The sequence below is a fragment of the Anolis sagrei genome, chromosome 4 (genome assembly GCF_037176765.1).
Source record: "Anolis sagrei isolate rAnoSag1 chromosome 4, rAnoSag1.mat, whole genome shotgun sequence".
NCBI lineage: Eukaryota > Metazoa > Chordata > Lepidosauria > Squamata > Dactyloidae > Anolis > Anolis sagrei.
Window position 1 is genome coordinate 129,843,952 of NC_090024.1, and position 18,796 is coordinate 129,862,747.

General features: G+C 40.3%; 1 protein-coding gene across 2 annotated transcripts in view; it reads right to left on the reverse strand.

Moving 5' to 3' along the window:
* RABGAP1L (RAB GTPase activating protein 1 like) overlaps positions 1-18,796 on the reverse strand; it is a 194,454-nt gene that overhangs the window by 151,306 nt on the left and 24,352 nt on the right. For both annotated transcript variants that reach the window (XM_060774403.2, XM_067467658.1), the window contains exons 10-12: positions 10,440-10,578; positions 8,495-8,588; positions 2,858-3,008 (exon numbers count right to left, since the gene is read on the reverse strand). In XM_060774403.2, the coding sequence (XP_060630386.2) occupies positions 2,858-3,008; positions 8,495-8,588; positions 10,440-10,578 (384 nt within the window). The remainder of the gene's footprint in view (positions 1-2,857; positions 3,009-8,494; positions 8,589-10,439; positions 10,579-18,796) is intronic.

Consider the following 18,796-nt stretch of genomic DNA (forward strand, 5'->3'; position numbering starts at 1 on the left):
CAGGGGACTCAGGGTGGTTTCCAACATAGGTCAAACACTGCAATTACAGACATAAAAATATGCAAGTAATCATTATAAACAAAGATATATATATATATATAAATTTGTTAGGGGCATCCAACGAGGAAACAAAACTCAAAAACCCCCCAACGAAACTTAACCAAAATTCCCATGCCCATAACACAACCCACAAGGTAGAAACATATCTACTCAAAATGAAAAACAACACAACAACACACTCACAAAACAGCAAAACAACAAAACTCAAAAATCCCCCAACGAAACTTAACCAAAATCCCTGTGCCCATAACACAACCCACAAGGTACAAACATATCTACTAAAAATGAAAAACAACACAACACACTCACAAAACGGCAAAACAACAAAACTCAAAAATCCCCCAACGAAACTTAACCAAAATCCCCGTGCCCATAACACAACCCACAAGGTACAAACATATCTACTCAAAATGAAAAACAACACAGCAACACACTCACAAAACGGCAAAAGAACAAAACTCAAAAAAACCCCAACGAAACTTAACCAAAATTCCCATGCCCATAACACAACCCACAAGGTACAAACATATCTACTCAAAATGAAAAACAACACTACACACTCACAAAACGGCAAAACAACTGTGCATGCGCATCGGCGCCCAGCCGCAAGTTCCATCGCGCGCGCACATGGCCTTCCGGCCAACGTTCCCTCTGCGGAAACCATGCCCACTCCAAGCCCCGCCACGCCGCTTCCCGCACACACACACGCAACCCCACGCTCCATCACTCCCCCCGCCGCCGCACACACACACGCAACCCCACGCTCCATCACTCCCCCCACCGCCGCACACACACGCAACCCCACTCCCCCCGCCGCCGCACACACACACGCAACCCCAGGCTCCATCACTCCCCCCGCCGCCGCACACACACACGCAACCCCACACTCCATCACTCCCCTGCCCCAATCTTACCTCCTTTTACTTCAGGCCACCTCCAAACCCCACCCCGCCCCTTCCTGCCCTGTCAAAATCTAGGAAAGACAGGAAGGAAGGAAAGAAGAAAGAGAAAGGGAGGTAAAGAAAAAGGGGGAAGGAAGGAAAGTTAGAGGAAGAAGAAAAGGAAAGAAAAGGAAAGATGGAAGGAAAGAAAAGAGAGACAGCAGAAGAGAAAGAAAAAGGGGGAAGGAAGGAAAGAGATAGAGAAAGAAGAGGAGAAGGAAAGATGGGAAGGAAGGAAGGAAGGAAGGAGGGAGGGAGGGAGGGAGGGAGGGAGGGAAAGAAGGAGAGAAAGAGGGAAGGTTGGCCACAGCAACATGTGGCGGGTAAAGGTTGTTATTTCTATTATTATTATTATTATTATTATTATTATTATTATTATTATGCTATCATTCCTCTGAGACCCTTTTAGGGGGAATGGGAGAGGTGTCAGGTCCCAGAGGCAATGCATTGCATTATTGTTATTGTTATGATGGTGGTGAAATAAAAGGAAATAAAAAGAGAAAGAAGGAAGCAAACAGGGAGGGAAGAAAGGTAAAGGAAGGAAGGGGGAGGGAATGAAGGAAAGAGAGAAGGATGAAACCAAGTAGTGAAAGAAGGAAAGAAAGAAAGAGGGAGAGAAGGAAGAAAGTAGAGAAAGGGGGAGGAAAAGGGGGAAGGAATAGGTAGGGACCTCTCTTTCATAATACTCCAGATATCTACCTCAACTTTGATAAGTTTTACTATAGGCCACAGCAACGCGTGGCAGGGCACAGCTAGTAATACTATAAAACAACAACAACAAAACTTGCTCTATCTCTCCAAGGGGACTCAGAGCGGTTTCCAAGTAACATAATCAATACATACAAAGAAAACAGCATAAACATAAAATTAATAAGACAATATAAGCATTAAAAACCACAATTGCACATATATTTAAAATAATTCTGCCTGTTCAAGGCAATTTAAAAGGCCGGGCCGAGCTAGTGCGATTTTAGAGGGCCCAGGAAATTAGGTAGAGTCTGTGGCTGTACATTTCCAGGGCCTAACAGAACATAATTGGTAGAAGAAGATATGGCCAATTTCAACAGTATTTGGGGCAGAGCTAGAACTAGTCGTTCTCAAAGGTTTGTTTAAACCACCAGGTCTTCAGGCTCTTATGAAAGAAGGGGAGGGATGGGGCCTGTCTTATTTCTCCAGGAAGGGCGTTCCAGAGGCGGAGGCCACCACCGAGAAGGCCCTCCCTCTCATCCCCAACAACCGTGCTTGTGACGGTGGTGGGAGCGAAAGGAGGGCCTCCCCAGAAGATCTTAAACTTCGTGCCGGTTCATAGGGGGAGATGAGATTGTGAAGATAAGCGGGGCCCAAACCGTTTAGGTGCAGGTTATAGGTCATAACCTGCACCTTGAATTTGGCTCTGCAACTTATCAGCAGACAGTGAAGTCATACATATTTAAAATTAAAAACCAGTTCAGTGCTAATTCTTCATTTAAAAAACCATGGCCTACAGCTCTAGACACTACAACCATGCTTTACAAAAATGATCACTCATACAAACTCTTAAGTGGAATGAAAAGTTTGCTACAGACTTCTGGTAATTAACTTTCAAACAACAAGGCCTTAAAAATCCCTAGAAGGACTTCACTATCAAGCCAGATAATTTTAGCAACTATACAACATCCTAAATGTTGTTCAGTACCAAGCATCCATGAACTGGTTTCAGTCCTGAATGAAACAAATCCGTGAGCAGCAAAGTATTCGAGTTAAAATTTGAATTAATTTAACAAAGAGCTCCAATACCACGTACTAGCAGCTCTCTTACTCCAAAAACAGAATTGAAATGTACAAATAATCCATAAATAACCAAAAGACAGACTCACCTTTGTAATGAGAATTCTGTATTTATCCAACAGTGCCTGGTTATCATGACATCCTGATAGCAACTGCCATACTTCAGCCCTTAATGCCTCTGGAATACCATTCTTTACCAATGAAGACAGTCCTTTTGGTCGTGAACTGAGGTTATTGTGCCTACAAAAAATGTAATAATTAAACTTCCACAAACACTGTGAATTTTAGCAACCACACATACAGATACACTCAATAGCAAGGCTGCAAATTTAATCTGTTTTACAAATATGGGGAATCTATGGACTTGTAAATGTAGCTGAACTCCCACTTCCATAATGCCCACCATCAGTGGTGGGCATTATGGGAATAAAATTTACCTTTATTTGAAAGGCCACGGGTTCCCATCCATGCATGATAGAGGTACTATGAAATAGTTGGCTGTGAAACTGGAAAGCTAGACTTTCATACATTTCCCATCTATCCTAGTTATGAAATGGACATCAGGGACATAAAGTATTTAAAAGTCTGACATTTGGTTATAGGCCTTCTTGATCCTCACATTAAGAAGCAATTTCAACTTATCATACTATTAAGAAGGTTGCCCTCAAGACAGTGAAACTTTATTTCTGAGGGAACATGCATCAAATTTAATCTTGCTATTCAAAATCATTTTTGACCAAGAAATCACTCAATGGGAAGGAGATGAGAATGAATGATGGTATAACCAGAATATCCTCAAATAAAGAAGCCTAGAGAGCACGCCAAAGAACAACCCAATGAGATCATATTATAAGAGGAACAAACTACTACATACTGTTTTTCCAGTATTAGAAGAGATACTTATTCATAGCAAATCCACCTTTCATTTGTCAACCAATTACAAAAATGGTGTGCAAAACCAAAATATATTAAAGTATTAAATCATCCTCAGCAGAGTTAGAAGACTCCAAACATCCTCACCAGCCACCAGTGTACTGAAAGGTCTATTTGAATCAACATCCTACTAAAATATGCTTTAGCTGTGACGTCTTAATTACTTCTTTAGTAATTCTCAGGGGTATCTTTCAGGAGAAGAGTAGACAAGGCAATCATATAAAGAAACCAGAGTAAGTGGTCTGTCTCCCCAGTTTCTCCCTAGGGGAAAAACACAGTGATGGAGTATCTTACATTATACATGAGATCAGCATCCACAGATTTGAGAATCCAGATTGAAATGGGAGTTTGTTTCTTTGTTTTGCTTGTTACCAACTACAGTCAAGCCATGAAGCAGTCCAGAGGTAGTAGTGTAGGCTGTGGCATCAAGGTTCAGGCATCTGTAGCTTACCGCCATTGGGTCATGTGTGGTGTTTTTAACTGAGTGTCAGTTGTTGTTTATATGTACATTTGTTTTTAATTTTATTTTACATTATTTTTATTTTATGCTCTGTTTTGAGGCACCTCGTGCCATGTGTAAGCCATCCTGAGTCCCTTCGAGGAGATACAAGAACCAAGTTATTATATTATTATTATCAGGCATGCATTTCTCCTGCTTTGACTGTGGAAGGCCCTATGTGCTCCTAGCAAGAAGCAGGAAGAATATAAACACGGTGATCAGGGCTTGTGCCATCGCTGCTTCCCCTTTTCTGCCTGCCGGCTCATAGAAGGCAAGCTCACCAACAGCTTGGCAGGGCAGCAGCAGCGGGAAGCATCTGACAATAGAGGCATTGGACTCCATTTCCCCCACCCACTGGCTTCTGGATAGAAATCCCAGCAAACACCTGGCAATCAGGGTTTCACGGCTCCGCTTCCCTCATTTTTGGCTCATGGAAAGCAATTCCACCAAAGGCTAGTCAGAACCTGCTTGATGGTGATGATAATGCAAAAGAGTCAGAGGACTTACATTAATCATTTTGGACACTTGAAAAATTGAAAAATTGCTGCAGTGTTTCATCAGGCACAAGTGTTAAAGGACATGATTCTCGAGTACAAGCTTTCTATGGAATGAAACTTCCATGTCATCTGAGGGATAAAAGGATGCCTTCAAACACTTCAAGATTTATTTGATAATGCCAGGAATGTTTCTAATCAAAGCATCAGCTATTGTGAAGTCCCAACCATCAATGTCAGCCCTTGACCATCACAGATCCTGATCTCAGAATTATTGAGCCTATTCCAAAATGTCAACAGAGCGAATGTGATGCTTCTGATTTCTAAACAATACAGAATATACAGCAGAGACTGTATAGCGTAATAACTAAAATATTTTCAACTCTTTACAGCAAAGCTTTCCAAACATTTCATGTTGCTGACACACTTTTTAGACATGTATCATTTTGCAATACAGTTATGCAGTTTTACTAGGAAACAAGAGGTTAAACCGATCTCTTATAAGAGATACAGACACATACTAAAACTGTCATAAGGAAATGCATGTGGATACAACATATCTCATAAAACCTTTCATTTATATTTTAGCAATATATAATTTGTAAGATAATAGCATACGTGCCCAAGATTTTTATCATCTTACATTTGCGTGACACAGTGCAGCTGACACACAAATGTGTCGCAACACAATAGTTTGGAAACTATTGATGTATTTGAGCCTTGTCAAATCATGTTTGCCCATTTAACATCGCTGCCCACACAATCAACACACACATCTTTATGAATCTTCATTGGTTTTTCTAAATGAATGTTCACATTTTATGTTAGTCATAATTTTTTATACATTATGTTTTTATTTAATTTATAGATGTAATGTTTAAGTTGTTTTCTTATGTGGGGGTATGTTGGGTTATTATATTTGTACTTCCTGTTATTGAGGCATTAAATGTTTGCCTTTTTGTTTGTTGGAATTCGCTCTGAGTCCCTCAGAGCAGATAGGGCGGAATATAAATATAGTACTGTCCAGTTATCTGTTTGTGCACATCAAAGGATTCAACATGTAAATGCCACATGGACCTATGTGTATGCCTTATAGCTAATATGGTATATTCAGAGAGTAACCACAACAGAATGATGGGTGTAGGGAGAAAAGAAAGAGCAATTTCTTCCTAGAGTGATACTATCCAGTGCAAAAAGAAGCAAAATGATGCTTTGGATGCTTTTTCAGCAGACTTTGTAATTACTATGCAGCAAAATCCTTGTGTTTAATTAAATGTGTAGAGTAACATGTTCCGTGTGAAAATGCATCTATCTGGTAAATAGTTCTTTTGTGTCTGAGCCTTGCTTCTAGGTTTCAGAGACTGCTGTCCTGGGAAACTTGGCAAACTTCTAGGGATCTCCATATTGGGCTTCTCAGGTTACATACAGGCATTTTGTGTGCGCATATAGAAGGGATGTGGGTCAGTAAACCTGCAGATGATGGTGTCCTTCCCTAGCTGGCCATATACTTGCAGTCTTCTGATGTTTCCCTTAAGAAGCCAAATTGATTCTTCTCTTTCCATCACAAGAAGGCAGAGAAGAAGAAAGTGGATATATGTCAATTACACTCCAGATTAATTTCCCAGGACTAAATTGTTTTGATAAGAGATAACATGGTTCCTCTCTTCTATTAAGTCATTTTTGCAAAATAATAATAATAAAGACCTCATTACCTCTGAGGATGCTTGCCATAGATGCAGGCGAAACGTCAGGAGAAAAATTGCCTCCAGAACATGGCCATATAGCCCGGAAAAACCTACAACAACCCATGGATTCCAGCCATGAAAGCCTTCGACAATAATAAGATCCATAGTAGAATATTGAGAATGAGTTATAGTGGGCCATAGGAATCTGTAGGGGCTCAACTCACTATAGAAAATTTGAAATTATATGTAACTGCAACTAGACTGAGAAGAAGTCTGAAGGGAGTTGCAGGAATAAGTTGTGCTCTTTGTTTCAAAAAGGCAGAGGCCATGGGTCAGGTGTTTCCAGCAAAAAGCATAAAGATATTGTGTCTGATGCTCAGGGCTTGCTCATGTTACCCCCCCCCCCCCCCCCCGGGGCTCCATAAAGCAACCCTAAGTGCCTTAACATGGTAGACAACAGCAACAAACACATAGCTTTATTTAACATTTGCTTTACCACCACCACCACCACCCCACCCCACCCCCCACCCCACCCCCCACAAGCTTACAGAGGACAAGGGAACCCTCTCATCTTTCTCACCACTGTTTCATATTCAATTCCCAAAAAATAAAAACTTGTTCTTCAGAAATGCAAAAAAAAAAGTTGGAATATGACTCAGCAACACCCCCAGCTCCTACTACGATAAGCAAATTATTATACAATTACTAGGGTATCCAAAGATCATGAGTAGGATGTCCAAAAAGTGTGGGCCCCGGTGCAATAAAAATCTTGAATTATAGATCTATTTACTCTTTTATACAAAAAATATGTTCAAACATAATGCTGGATCAAATGCTGGAGTTTTGCTTGCCTTTTAGGTGAATGGGCAGGCCTACGTTAATATTTTTTTTACCAAAAACATCAACGCCATTAATAATGTATCCACGGACACGTTATTTTCTATGGACACTGAACCAAATTCAGGTTTACATGTCAATGTTAGTAAAAACGATAAATATTGTTGTGGCAACTTAAAACATATTTAATTATATAACCAAATATCACAACAAATGTGTGGAAGATCATTCTGAGCTTGTTTATCTGTTATATCTATATACAGAAAATGCTAGTGATGTCATTTTAAAGTAAATAACTGCAGATGTGATACTTATACTTTAGGAGTATCAAACTGATACTCCTAAATAACAACACCATGAATACTATCGGGTCTTTTTAATTAACATATGTCAATAGTGAGTGCCCAAATATTCAAAATGAGCCCAAAATGCTTATTACACATCCAATCACAACAATCTACAGTAAAACTAGACCTCACAACTGAGCAGAAGGCCAATCGGAGGGATGTGTGTGTTGATCTTCTGAACCATTTTAAAAAGGAGTCAGAATTCTTCAGTCTTGTGATCATGGATTTTTGAGTACGACTCAGAGACCAAATGCCAAAGTCAGGAATAGCATACTGCACTGCACGAAAATCAAATTGATGTTCACTTGATTTTGTTTTTCACAGTCAGGGGATTGTCCACAAGAAGTTTGTGCATCCAAGACTAATTGTCGATCAAACTTTTTTATTGGAAAGTCCTTGAAAGATTTAGAAAGAAGGTGGCATGTTTCCGACTAGGCACTGCATGCGCTTGGATGCTGCACCAAGGCAACACTCCATGACACACCACAATCTCCATCCATGATTTTTCGGCAGAAAAAGGCATTCCTGGAGTTCTCCAGCCCTTGTTAACTGGATCTCAGTCCCTGAGACTTCTTTTTACTCCCCCAGCTCAAAACTCACCTGAAAGGATGCCATTTTGGTACAATAATAATACCCAGAAGAGTGCAACTGATGAGCTGAAAGGCAGGCCAAAAGAAGCCTTCCAGCATTGCTACAAACAATGGAAAAAACACCTCTGCCACTGTGTAGCTGAACAAAGGAACTACTTTGAAGGGATAACCTTGATCCAAACACAGAATAAAATTCATGGTTAAAAGAAAATCAGTCTCGTTACTTTTTTGCTGTACCTCCTATATCCAACCCATGGATCATCTCTTTTCACATTATTTTACAGGATGGTGGGGGTCTTCTTCCTACTCTTACAAATAATTATGTTCTAAAATATTCTTACCATCGTCCTAGTAGTTCTCCCCAAGAATACAAGATCTTCTCTGGGCAATCCTTTGATACATCACCAGTGCCACTGGAGAGTTCATTATCACTCTCTGTAGGCAGAAATAGAGAAAAAACCCAGACAGATAAACCAGAGCCAATATAAATTCTGATCCTCATTCCACACTTTGAACAACTGAGTGCAAGATGAAAAACAAACCTTAATAGACACTTGTAAAATGAAAACAGAGACCTAAGAATCTTCTTTGGAATTTATTTTCAAATATTATATCACAATTTTCTCTAATACTGAAATAACATCAAATGAAAAAGAAAAAAAGATGCCTATGTTAATAATAATAATAATAATAATAACTTTATTTATACCCCGCCACCATCTCCCCAAGGGACTCGGAGCAGCTTACATGAGGCCAAGCTCAACAACACATCAATAAAAACAACAAGCAATAAGCAAATAAACAATACAATTAATATAACTCACATACAGACCAAACACATAGAGATTTAAAAACTTATGGCCGGGCCAAATGTAGTAGTTAAAACTTTAAAAGAAATGCTGGACATGAACAGAGGTAGGATGTATCTAGTAGGAGGGTTTTAAACAAGAAGTAGGGGGGCAACCCAACAGGTAATTAAAGTGCTTCTCAGAGTATTTTGTAGGGGATTGTGTCCTTTATTCAGGGAAGGCACACTGGAACAGCCACGTTTCTAGGCTCCTCCTAAAGACTGCCAATGTGGGGGCTTGTCTGATATCCTTGGGGAGTGAGTTCCAGAGTCGGGGGGCCACCATAGAGAAGGCCCTCTCCCTCGTCTCCACCAATCGCGCCTGTGAAGGAGATGGGGATGAGAGCAGGGCCTCTCCAGATGATCGAAGAGATCGCGTGGGTTCATACCCAGAAATGCGGTAATTGAAACACAGCAGTCCAGAGATCCACAGGAAACTCTTGATAACTGTGGGCATGCAGCTGCCTTCTCATTCCCATTTGCAGATGAAGCAGCTAAAGAAGCCACAGAGGTTCATTCAGTTGTTTATCATGCCATGCATACCTGAGTCCTTGTTTCTGTCCCAAAGAAAATGAGATGGAATCAACAATGAAGTCTAAAATAAGCCAAGGATTCCATCTCCATTTATTTGGAAAACATAGCCAAAAAAAGAAGGAAAAAAGAGACTAACATTTAGCTATTTCTTCACCGGAAAATGTGAGGAAAGCAAAGCAAGTCATACTGACTGACTGCTGCAGATGGGCACTGCAAGTGTGATGGGACAGAAAAGTGTGGTCACCCTGACATCTACTTATGCATGACCAGCAAATTTGGGGTGTACTTTGGTGCCCAACTCGGGTGCCCAACACTCTCCCCAGTTTGTTCCTCATTATGCCAGTAACTGGAATGGGGCTGAAGGGTCACCAGGGAGTAGGGAACCCCAGCCTCTTTCCAAGCTGGGCTGAGACCGGAATTAGGCCCACATGCATGATTTCCCCCACCCCACTGCAAAAATTTAACCTATTCCCAAGAAGAGAATTATTGCAATCTTCTTCAATAGGTCTGAAATTCATGATCTTTGGGAACAGCAAACAGTCTGGGTTTGAAGAATTCTTATCTCCATTTTCTTCCTAGCTACACTTTAGGAAGTTCAGTCAAGTTGAATGACTGGTCTGGGTGACTTACGGACTCACCCTATCTATGTGTGCACAAAAGCACATGCAAAAGAGATCTCATTTGAATAGTTGCAGATTTAAAATATACAGGAAACCAGCATTAATCCTTTCTAGGAATATTTTCAGTATTTGCCAGAGGCTGCTCATTGTCAAGGAAGAGAGAGAAAGGTGACAGAATGCGTTTAGGGAATTTTTAATTGCCAGTTGCTGTTCATAAATTTTATCTCTCACCTATTTTAGGTTATTGGAGTATAGAATTATTGGAGTAGTTCATTTTACTCTTACCTTCTTCAGCATCTTCATCTTGCAGAGATGTTCGATCGCTTGATGGACTTACTAGATCTTCCTGCATTTTCGAATCTCGGCAAAGACTCAGGACTTCATAAATCATGTCTCCGGTGTTTGCATTACTTTTTCCTTCACACTAGATTTGTAACAGTAAATATATTTCAGGCTCAAAGTAGTTACTTCATTGATCATTGTTAATACTGTAATTCTTCAATTCGCTATAGTTCATTTGGGATTTTTGCATAAAAATGAAATAATTTTTGAAAATGAAATATTTTTCAGCGATTGAATTGTAGTGATTAAAGCAGGGGTCCTCAAACTATGGCCCAGGGGCCAGATACGGCCCTCCAAGGTCATTTACCCGGCCCTCACTCAGGGTCAACCTAAGTCTGAAATGACTTGAAAGCACACAACAATAACAACAATCCTATCTCATCAGCCAAAAGCAGGCCCACACTTTTCATTGAAATACTAATACGTTTATATTTGTTCAAATTGTTCTTCATTTTTATTATATTGCTTTAAAATGTCTTTTGCACTACAAATAACATATGTGCTGTGTGCACAGGAATTCATTCATGCTTTTTTCAAATTATAATCCGGCCCTCCAACAGTTTGAGGGTCTGTGACCTGGCCCCCTGTTTAAAAAGTTTGGGGACCCCTGGATTAAAATATAAGGTTATAATAGCTTTACTCTACTAAGTTACTACTGCACTTTGTTGAAAGCTTTATTTTATTAAAAATTTAAAAAGATATGGTTTGAGGGGAGGAGAAAAAATAAGACAAAATTAGAAGAGTGAATTCAGTACTTGTGAAAATTATCTTCTTGGAGTCCTCGTGGACAAGAAGTTAAACATGAGCCAACAATGTCATGCAGCAGCTGAAAAAGCCAATGGGATTTTGGCCTGCGTAAATAGGAGTATAGTGTCTAGATCCAGGGAAGTCATGCTACCCCTCTATTCTGCCTTGGACAGACAAAACCTGAAATACTGTGTCCAATTCTGGGCACCACAATTGAAGGGAGATGTTGACAAGCTGTAATGTGTCCAGAGGAAAGCGACTAAAATGATCAAAGGTCTGAAGAACAAGCTCGATGAAGAGCGGCTTAAAGAGCAGGGCATGTTTAGCCTGCAGAAGAGAAGACTGAGAGGAGAAATGATGGCCATGTATAACTATGTGAAGGAAAGTCATAGGGAGGAGAGAACAAGTTTTTCCATTGTCCTGGAGACTAGGACACAGAACAGTGACTTCAAACTACAAGAAAGGAGATTCCATCTGAAAATTAAGGAGAATTTCCTGACTGTGAGAGCTATTCAGCAATGGAACTCTCTTCCAGGAGTGTGGTGGAGTCTTCTTCTTTGGAGGCTTTTAAACAGAGACTGGATGGCCATCTATCGAGGGTGCTTTGAACATGATTTTCCTGCTTCTTGATAGGGCGTTGGACTGGATGGCCCATGAGGTCTCTTTCCAAATCTATGATTCTATGATTCATGTGAATCCATGTTAGGTCTGTAGGTGATGGATAAGAACATCAGCATGGATGATCAACCCACAACCTGAGATAGTTACTCCTTCTGCTTTGCTTTTTAAGATCAGAATCTTTTAACCAGTATTGGCATTGTTGGTACCCATGGTGATTAAAATATCATAAATTCTCTAACTGTCTCCTATGTACATGGGATGAAATTGGTGTCCATACACAACACAGTGATATTATGTATGTGGATTGACTTTTATCTGTATGCATAGATACAAGGAATGATAAAAAAAACATGTGGACACATGCACACTAAATTTGCTAACCTTCTGTTTAAATAAGTTCTAGTTTTCTTCTTTTCTCATGTCTAATGCAATAACAATAGGTAGACAGGGAACCGCTTTTTATCCTTTAAATTGCTTATGATTTAAAGTCTGAATAATTATTCTTAAATTAAATTAATAAATTAAATACATTGCCTCTTTTGATTAAAACTTGGGATTTAAAAAATATATTGAACATGAATATGTCCCTGTAAGAGACACTAAGATTTCATTCAAAATGTTAATATTATCATATTTTATATGCGCATATTAACCAGCTGCCCACAACCAATTTTCTGAGTGACCCAGTAATAAAACAATGTTAAAACATACATGGTAAAGTTTCCAAGAAACCTTAAACCATGCAACAGATGTTATTTTTCAAATTTGATAAGAATGGCAAGTCAGCACCAAAAAAATATGTTTATTTTCCTGTCTCCCTCCCTTGCAAATAATTCTGCTCCTTTATCTCACCCTGAGTTTTTAAATCATTTATGTCATTAAGTTTGGTTTACTGCTTTTTTATATTTTGTGTATATTGTTTATATGCTTATATGTTTTATACTTTGATGGTATGTTGTTTATTTTATTGTAATTTGTATCTTATTTTATTGTAATTTGTTGTTTGGGCTTGGCCTCATGTAAGCCACCCTGAATCCCCGTTGGGGGAAATGGTAGCGGGGTATAAATAAAGATGATGATGATGATGATGATGATGATTATTATTATTATTATAAGGGCAAAAATAAAAAGAGCAATGTGCTACTGTTAATGCAGACATACAATCCTGCACATGAAAAAATCTTTTTAAAATGTTAACAAAAAGTATTTCCTGAACTAAGTTCTTGTGGGTTTTTTCGGGCTATATGGCCATGTTCTAGAGGCATTTCTCCTGACGTTTCGCCTGCATCTATGGCAAGCATCCTCAGAGGTGAGGTCTGTTGGAACTGAGAAAAGGGTTCCAACATACCTCACCTCTGAGGATGCTTGCCATAGATGCAGGCGAAACGTCAGGAGAAATGCCTCTAGAACATGGCCATATAGCCCGAAAAAACCCACAAGAACTTAGTGATTCCAGCCATGAAAGCCTTCGACAATACATATTTCCTGAACTGGCCATAGAAAGGAGAGCCCTTCTTATTTCATTCAAAACAACATGCTGTCAAGTTGATAAGCTAAATCTAAAGTGGTGTAGTGAGAAGAGCAATGTTATAATCAATTTCCTTTACTACTTTCCATACCAATTTGCGAAGGCTGTTCATTCTTATATAACAAACATTTTAGCTACACAATAATCTGCCCACGCTGGTTAAAAAAAAGTGATATGTGCATTCTAAACACTGGGTGGATGCAGAAATTAATGTCCTAAGAGCCTGTTTGATTTTCCCCCCCAAGTCTCTATACCTTATCCATGTGTTCAGCAATGACTGATGCATTTTCAGTGGGATGTGGAGCTTAGCAATTCTTCTAATAGCCCAGAGAAGAGCTTCAAAATCCGGTAATTCCTCCCCTCATGAATATTAGAAGCAGAATAGTTTATAGGGAATCAATCAACACTATTGATGACTTTATCATCATCATTACTGCCACAAGCAGTAGCAGCACTGGAAGCAGGAAAATTAAGAACCCGTGCCCCACTGTCAACCAGTGCTATTTTAAATCAAAATCTGAACTCTAATTTGGAGCTGTTCGAATCAAACCCGGCTGCCATGAAACAGTCTCAATTTCTGCATGTTGACATGTAGTTGGGACAATAGCAAGTGAAATAAGAAAAAACCCATTTTTCCTACTTCCAACAGACCTCACTACCTCTGAGGATGCTTGCCATAGATGCAGGCGAAACGTCAGGAGAAAAATTGCCTCCAGAACATGGCCATATAGCCCGGAAAAACCTACAACAACCCAAACCCTATAGTTCTTTCCCTTGTTTCTGTGTATCTTGTTTCATTACATCTTTTTGTCAAGAATGAAACCCTATCATAGAGAGAAAAGACGGGGAAATTGGAAAGGGAAAGGAAACTTAATAATCAATTGAATTTGATACAGTCATATGTTTGTTTCTTTTTATTTACTAAACAACTAAAACCCATTAATGTAGATAGCACTATTTACAGCAGGGGTCCTCAAACTAAGGCCCAGGGGCTGAATACAGCCCTCCAAGGTCATTTACCTGGCCCTCGCTCAGGGTCAACCTAAGTCTGAAACGACTTGAAAAGCACACAACTTTTCAATCCTATCTCATCAGCCAAAAGCAGGCCCACACTTCCCATTGAAATACTATATTTGTTAAAATTGTTTGTTCAAATTTGTTCAAATTGTTCATTTTAATTTTTTTTAAATTATTGTATTGTTTTTAAGTGTTTTTTGCACTACAAATAAGATACGTACAATGTGCATAGGAATTTATGGGGGTTTTTCCCAAATTATAACCTGGCCCTCCAACTGTTTGAGGGACTGTGACATGGCCCTCTGTTTAAAAAATTTGAGGACCCCTGATATACAGGTTCTAATCCTATACATATAATACGAGGTGATATCTTTATAACTTTCTGCATGTCCTTTGAAAGACAGAAACCACTATGTTATTTTCTATATTTCGCATTACAAAATCAACCATTTCCATGGTACAAAATGCAACACATAAAAATATTAACCCTACATATCTAGAAATGAAGCATCTCTAGCAATAGGATCCAGCCCAGTATTTCCATGAGCTTGAAAAAAAAATCAACTTTCCGGAAAACCAGGGTTCATACTTGACTATACTCTTCTTTGGTCTATCTCATTATCGTGAATTCTAGCATTACATGGTCAGGTCACTCACACACCCTCTCTAAAATACCAACTGTTTTGATTTCAGTGAACAACTCCACCCGACTGATTTGGATCAAGTCCAGGATTGCTGATCCACCTGTTTCTTCCTCCCCCTTTTGAAAAAGGAAATTATCTGGAAGGCACACATCAGACATTTATTACAGAGTCTATGCTCTTCTATTCTGCTTTGGTCAGATCTCACCCAGAACCCTGTGTCCAGTTTTGGACACCACAATTCAAGAAAGATACTGAAATTCTGGAACGTTTTCAGAGGAGGGTGACTAAAATAATCAAAAGTTTGGAAAACATGCCCTATGAAGGGCAGCTTAAAAATCTGGGCATGTTTAGGATGCTGAAAGGAGACATGACAGCTATGTTTAAATATTTGAAAGGATGTCACAATAATAAACTTTATTTATACCCTGCCACCATCTCCTCCAACAGGGACTCGGGGCGGCTTACATGAGGCCAAGCTTGAACAATAAATTACAACAAAATAAAACCAAAAACACAAGCAACAGCATAATAATTACATAGAAACATATAATACAATGAGCAATCTAAGAAAACAATATACACAATCACAATGACAATGGGCGGGTGGCATGTGCAGGATAAAATGTTAAAAACTCAGGGTGAGATAAAACAGGAGCAGGTTATTTGCAAAGAAGAGCTCATAAAACAGGGTTGTAGAACCAAACAAGGGGGGAATATGTACTCCAATGACAGAAATGTTGAGGGGAGCAATAATGTGAGGTTGTGTGTCTACTCACGAGGACGAGGAAGTAGGCTTTTTTGTTTGTTGCCACAGGAACTAGGACTCAGAGCAATGGGTTCAAACCACATGAAAGAAAATTCCACCTGAACATTAGGAAGAATTTCCCAATCGTAAAAGCTGTTCAACTGTGGGACTTTCTGCCTTGGAGTGTGGTGGAAGCTCCTTCCTTGGAATCTTTTAAGCAGAGGCTGGATGGTCATCTGTTAGAGTTGCTTTTGATTGTGCTTTTCCTGTATGGCAGGGGGTTGGACTGGATGTGGTCTCTTCCAACTTCTATGATTCATCAGGATGTAATGACAGAATGGCTACAGAAAGGCCTCCCTAAATTCAGACTTCCAGCTTCACACTCAATTAGAAACACCAGATCAACCTAATGATTTCTCCACAGGTTAAGTAAATGACACACTAAAACAACCTCACACTGATCATAATAGTTATGAAAAACCGAGATAGACTCTCAAAGATAACTCCAACATGAACACCGAACCTATCTAAAACTGTCCTGGTGTTTTAACAGCACCACTGCAGAAATCCTCTTAGTCTCTCTGACTAAATTAACATCAAAAAGGATAAGAATGAGGAAGTGGAGGGGGGAAGAAAGGAAAAACACTTTCAAGCCTTACCCTCATCTAAATTACTCATTAGTTGGGGTCATGGTGATAGAGTCCCATAGATAATAGGTGCACACAGCTCTGGAGGTGGGCCCCTGCCAAATATAGAGACTTCACAGACAAAAGCAGACAGGTTGCCGCCTCTCATGGTACCCATCTGTGCCATCAATTTAGACCCAGGGACCCCAATTCCAAGCAGTTGCCTGTACTCTTCTCACTGCTAGAGAAAAATCTACACCGTGGATCATTAGATCCTCAAATTTCCTCACGGGGGGCTGTACTGTCCATCCAGAAAAAGTGTGGGGAACTGAGACTATGTAACAATTACAGGGCTCTAAACTGAATTACCATCTGTTTCCCCTTGCCTTTGTATCCGGAAATGCGAGAGCAGTTACGCAGTGCAAGTCTTCATCAAATTGAACTTGCGCGGAGCCTACAAATTGGGGCAGATCCAGGCTGGGAATGAATGGAAGACCACTTTCCAGCCCCAGTATGGGCATTATGAATGTGTCTGGCTTTCCATCAGTTCCCATGCTGGAAGCTGGATGCCTCTGTTGTGGGTCTATACTGCATACAGTTGATTCTCTTGGATTGCCACTATGGACGTCTTGGCTCTCTCTGTTTGCTCTGCCGATAACATTTTGGTTGGACTTTCAGGGAAAGGAAAACCAGTTCAGTTATAGATGGATTTTGTTGTTGTTGTTCATTTGTTCAGTCGTTTACGACTCTTCGTGACCTCATGGACCAGCCCACGCCAGAGCTCTCTGTCAGCCATCACCACCTCCAGCTCCTTCATGATGAATCCAGTCACTTCAAGGATACCATCCATCCATCTTGCCCTTGGTCAGCTCTTCTTCATTTTTCCTTCCATTTTCCCCAGCATCATTGTCTTCTGTAAGCTTTCCGTTCTCCTCATGATGTGGCCAAAGTATTTCATCTTGGCCTCTACTATCCTTCCCTCCAATGAGCAGTTGGGCTTTATTTCCTGAAGTATGGACTGGTTGGATCTTCTTGGGGTCCAAGGCACTCTCGGAACTTTCCTCCAACACCACAGTTCAAAAGCATCTATCTTCCTTCGCTCAGCCTTCCCTATGGTCCACCTCTCACATCCATGGCTGACTATGGGGAATACCATTGCTTTAACTATGCAGATCTTAATTGTCAGTGTGATGTCTCTACTCTTCACTATTTTATCGAGATTGGACAGTGCTCTCCTCCCAAGAAGTAAGTATAGATAGATACTTTCAGGAAAAGCCTTAATCTGTCTTGCAAAAAAGAACAACAATGTTGATACTCAACCACTCCCCCAGTTCCTCTTCTCAGATGTTGGTACCATAAACTAACTCAGGCCCTTCATCTAAGACCAATTGCGAATGACAGCTGTCATTACCATGGGCCAACCAAACATTTGGTATGCCTGAGCTGGATTATAACAACTGAACTACTTAACAGTTTTCATTCCTAGTGATGCACCTATTTTGCTGAGGAGTCATTCTAAGGCAGGATTACATTCCTTAAAGAAGCCTGCCAGCTATAATCAAATGGTCCAGCGTGCGGCAGCCAGGTTGCTAACAGGAGCGGCGCTCAGGGAGCACACAACTCCTCTGCTGCATCAGCTCCACTGGCTGCCAGTTTGCTACTGGGCTCAATTCAAAGTGCTGGCTTTAGCCTATAAAACCCTAAACGGTTCCGGCCCAGCCTACCTATCCGAACGCATCTCTTCCTACGAACCCTCCAGGATCATCTGAGGAGGCCCTGCTCTCGATCCCGTCTGTTTCGCAAGCACGCTTGGTAGGGACGAGGGACAGGGCTTTCCCTGTGGTGGCCCCTCGGCTGTGGAACTCCCTGCATAGGGATATTAGATCAGCCCCCTCCCTCCTGACTTTTCGGAAGAGAGTAAAAACCTGGCTCTTCGAGCAAGCATTCAGAACCCCTGAATAAATAGTCAAGCTTAAGATGGAGAATGACCCAGGAACGGCCAAGACGATGAAACGGATGAGGATTAGAATGAGAGGATATAGCTCTTTTTAAATTGTTATTGCACTGTCTTTTTTGTCTAAATGCACTTAATTGTTTGTATTGATGGCATCGAATTGTGCCGATATGTAGACCTCCCTGAGTCGCCTGCGGGCTGATATGGGCGGGATATAAATAATGTAAATAAATAAATAAAATCATACAACTGTCCCTTCTTCTCCTGCAGGTTAACAAATGAATATCAGCCTAGCTTACATACTGTATATTCCGGCATATAAGGCGACTGGGCGTATAAGACGACCCCCAACTTTTCCAATTAAAATATAGAGTTAAGACGACTCCCATGCATAAGACTACACCTGTGTATAAGACGA